Here is a 4,437-nt window from a genome sequence, read left to right as displayed (position 1 = left end):
AATATGTACACGAACGTTTAAAACTTTTTAACAACATGAGATTTCAATATAGTTACTCTTATTATGTCACAATACAAAACTGCATGGTAACCTGATGAGATCTCCAAATTCATTAAAACTGTCTAGCTAGTACATGCCATGTACTTGTATTTGAATTGATTTCACGAGAGATCCATACCAAAACCTTTTATCTACACATGTTCCTGTTCCCTTCTGCTAACCTTGTCGTTTCGATCATCGTATAATTGCAATAGCCCATCACTATTGGTAGGTCTCAGACAATATTTTTCCAAACATTCAATGCACATGAAAAAAATATAAAAACAAAGACCATAGTTTCACTACATGAAAACAAAAGTCAATATTGTACTGAGTCACGAGAGACATTTTTAAGTTACGATAACAGCTGTAGCTATAGTTTTACTATAAATTGTCTATTCGATCCCAACTGTTTTAATGTTTTGATCAATAAAGAAATTAAAAGTATATTAAAGAAAAGTAAAATACAATTTTGTTTTTTACTTTGTGTGAAAAAACTTTAAACGACAAGTAATTTGAAACGAAGATAGTATAATTTTTTAGCGAATAATTTATATCATTTGTTTTTATTTATTTTTGGCAAATACCTAATTTGAGTTAAACCAAAGTACCAAGATATGATAAATTTAAAGATCCCAAAGTTTAGTACATAACAAAGAAGGATATTCCCAAATACCACAAAAAGATAATTATTGATAGATCGATATTGGATTTGTAAGACAATCATTATCAATTGGCTTTTAGCCTAAGATTTTGTTAAAAAAAAACTTTTATATGCCTAGGAGTGTAAAAACAAAAGTTGGATACCATTATCATGTTGCAAACGAGTTCATAATCATTCGATGGTCATCCACGAGACAAAAATTCCAAAAGATATGGTAATGTTAAAAAGAATTCCAAAATCTTGAATCTCGCCGGCATGAGAAGGTCTACACGGCGTACTATAGTGTCAAAGAGAGTCCGATGTTTACATGGTTTAACTAAGGACAATAACTTGTAACAAAGGTTGATAATCTCCTTTGTCGTGCATTCTCATGTACTTCCTACATGTCGATCATCAATGATCCTAATGAAAAATTTAACTAGTCAAAATTTATATTAGTCACTCTAGTGTTCGTTATTTAGGTAATGACGTAATGTCATGCTTCAGATTACAACATATATAGTCATTAACTTCAAACTTAATTAGTCGGATTTCGCTAATGTAATGGTTGAATATGGAGATTAACTTCCTCGTGCAAAGGCAAAGGAGAAATTAAAATACCTACTTCTTAGGAAATTATATATATAGAGAGGCATAGATAAATTATATATATAGAGGCATAGAGCCATCAAATGTAATTATATATATCCAGGATCTTGCCTTAAATTATTTTTTTCCTCAGTTTTAGTTGAAGGTATTTAGTTTCATCAATTTTTGCCTACTACATATATATGTGGTGAGAAGTAAGAGCATCTTTATCCATGGTATCTTAGAACTAATAGTTGCATAAGACCAACATTATTAAGAGTATCTTAGCCCATTGGAAGTATCTTAGGAGAATGTTGGGGTATTTTAAGGGGCTGAGATACTCCCAATAATATTGGTCTTATGCAATAATGTCGGAGGTTTCTTAAAGGACTAAGATACCCCCAATAATATTGCCTTAAGAAAGTATCTTACAAAATACTTTTTATGTAAATATTAGTTCTAAGTAAGGCGCAAATTAAAGTAAAAACTCAGATAAAAAAAAATATGAGACCTTCAACCTCATAACAAATATAGTAAAATAACGTTTGTTAGACCATCCTCGATGGCGGTATCTTACAATAAGATACTGCCATCGAGGATGGTCTTATACTCCAGTCAAATAAAACAAATCTCAATATTTCATATATAAGAAACAAAAGAAAAATAAATTAATTTACTATAAAATAATTGATCAAATTAAATAGACTCCATAACCATAAGGCCCATAACCATGGGTTGAAGTGCGCAAGATCGATCTTATGCATTTGTGTCAATGAGGCCTTAACCGAACTGGCCAAAAAAGTTATATTCTCTTGTTGTTCTAAACGTACCAATTCTTTTTTTTAAAAGATATTACAACTAGTAAAACTATTGCACTTTGGCTCAAGGAAAAAATACATAATTTTTTGTTTGTAAATATACATTTCAATCCTATTTTCGTTTAATTATGCTATTCATTAAAAAAAAACAAATTGTTAAGTTCTCGTACCAGGTGTAGTTTTACGTCCATATGCATGGGCCAAGGTAAGCGTCTGATGCCACCTTCACAAGGTAAAGCTAATTTCCAGTGTCCACATGCACAACTCATAACGAACATCACAATATACATGTCAACAAGAACACATGCAAATGGAAAGTACATAGTTTAAATGTTAGCATTTTGCCATATAATAATGTAATGTAATGACCAAAAGTAGTCCCGCAAAACCTTGGTACGTGGCGACTCTCAATCCTACGTGTTGTCTCGAGACACTTGAACGAAGTTTGCAGATATATTTCTAGCTGCCATCTAAGATGTTTTTGGTCATGATGTGCCATCAAGATCCTTTATTAATTTTTATTTAATACTTAATTTTTTAGTTGCTTGCTCATTAAGTGTAAGGTACAACAACTATATATAGGAAAAAAGCAAGTGTGTAGGTCGTCAATTAGTTTTGCATGTTGCGAAGAGAGTAAAGATGAATTCACGATCTCTTATAGTGTGGTTTCTTTTGTTGACGGCTGTTTTAGCCGTTACCGTTTCTGCTTCCATCGATGACACAAAACAAGGTTAGAGTCATATCCCTAACTTATTTCTTGTGTTTCTTCTATTGTATGCTATTGTATGTTTAACGGGTTTTTTAAAACATATTTAAAGCTGTTGAAAACCAAGTGGAGGACTCAAAGTCGGCAGAGATTCCTCTCGTAGAAGCAGATGAAATCCTTGGTGAAGAAGAAGAAGAATCCAAATATAGCCAAGGAGGTAGAGGTGGCCATGGCAGTGGAAGTGGCCACGGAGGACATAAAGGTGGTGGTGCTGGCCAAGGAGGAATGAAGGGCGGTGGTCAAGGCGGCCAAGGAGGACAGAAGGGCGGAGGTGGTCAAGGCGGCCAAGGAGGACAGAAGGGAGGAGGTGGTCAAGGCGGCCAAGGAGGACAGAAGGGCGGAGGTGGTCAAGGCGGCCAAGGAGGACAGAAGGGCGGAGGTGGCCAAGGAGGCCAAGGAGGACAGAAGGGCGGAGGTGGCCAAGGCGGCCAAGGAGGACAGAAGGGCGGAGGTGGCCAAGGCGGCCAAGGAGGACAGAAGGGCGGAGGTGGTCAAGGCGGCCAAGGAGGACAAAAGGGTGGAGGTGGTCAAGGAGGACATAAGGGAGGAGGCGGCCAAGGAGGACAGAAGGGCGGAGGCGGTGGACAAGGAGGATACAAAGGCGGCGGTGGGGGTGGACAAGGAGGACACAAAGGTGGCGGTGGGGGTGGCCAAGGAGGACACAAAGGTGGTGGTGGTGGAGGTAGCCAAGGAGGACACAAAGGAGGTGGAGGCGGCAGAGGAGGTGGTAGCGGACGAGGAGGAGGTGGAGGTGGCGGGGGAATGTAGAGTATCTCCGCCGATATCTAGCAAGTTTTTATTTTTAATGCCAAGTGTTAACGTATACTAAACTACAATAAAGTTACATGTAAGCGTCCGAGTCACACCACTTCACCGAATGTTTATAGGCTTCGGTGTCGCAAAAGTTCTATGCTTCTCTCAACATATTATCACAAAAAGTATCAGTCGCGCAAACTATGACTTAAAGAAAAAGAATGCAACAACCAAAGAATTACAAAAGCATGAACAATGCCAAGGACTTACAATTCAAAGAGTATGCAATGCAATTGAAAGGCAACAAAAGAAAATTAAGAATTGGAGAAAGCCAAAGGAAGCGAATTAATTTATCCAAAGATACATGTATAAAGTTGATCAACTCGAAAAACAACAAATAGATCGCAGACTGGAACAACGAATGAGGAATTAGATATTTTATAGAAAGCTTTTGGTCAGTAAGTTTTTTGGCCTTAAGAAATATTAAATTGTGGTCTCAGACTCTCAGCTCTAAAATATACAAGGGAGAAATATACAAAACTTCTAAAATTGCTACATATAATTAGTTGCCAATTTTCATGTTAATGATAAATCTCACTCAAGTGCTCATCTCATCTACATGAGATCTTCTTTATGTAACCTATTTTGATCATATGATTAGGTCTTCTAACCATTTAAGGTTATCATCTTCATCTCATTTTCTCGATGTCGATTTAATTTAATTTTTTTTCCTACATAGTAAAAATATAGTTGTACTATCTTTGTTGATTTGATTTATATCAAATATATATGAAGTTCACAATTCTGCATTGAAATTTTTGTATATCACG

At 36.2% G+C, this 4,437-nt stretch overlaps 1 protein-coding gene across 1 annotated transcript; it reads left to right on the top strand.

Moving 5' to 3' along the window:
* The first annotated feature begins 2,670 nt into the window (after positions 1–2,670).
* LOC111832657 (glycine-rich cell wall structural protein 1.8) lies at positions 2,671–3,804 on the top strand. Its single transcript, XM_023790235.1, has 2 exons — positions 2,671–2,818; positions 2,907–3,804. The coding sequence occupies exons 1-2, from the start codon at positions 2,728–2,730 to the stop codon at positions 3,620–3,622; spliced, it is 807 nt and encodes a 268-aa protein (XP_023646003.1). The 5' UTR covers positions 2,671–2,727; the 3' UTR covers positions 3,623–3,804.
* The last annotated feature ends 633 nt before the right edge of the window (positions 3,805–4,437 follow it).

This window comes from Capsella rubella, unplaced genomic scaffold (genome assembly GCF_000375325.1).
Source record: "Capsella rubella cultivar Monte Gargano unplaced genomic scaffold, Caprub1_0 scaffold_1, whole genome shotgun sequence".
Taxonomy (NCBI): domain Eukaryota; kingdom Viridiplantae; phylum Streptophyta; class Magnoliopsida; order Brassicales; family Brassicaceae; genus Capsella; species Capsella rubella.
This window is presented reverse-complemented; position numbering and strand designations above follow the sequence as displayed.

Excerpts from the sequence above, each read along its gene's own strand:
- LOC111832657 (XM_023790235.1), top strand. The coding sequence starts at position 2,728 with ATGAATTCACGATCTCTTATAGTGTGGTTTCTTTTGTTGACGGCTGTT. Across the intron at positions 2,819-2,906 it reads CATCGATGACACAAAACAAG|CTGTTGAAAACCAAGTGGAG; the intron begins GTTAGAGTCATA and ends ACATATTTAAAG.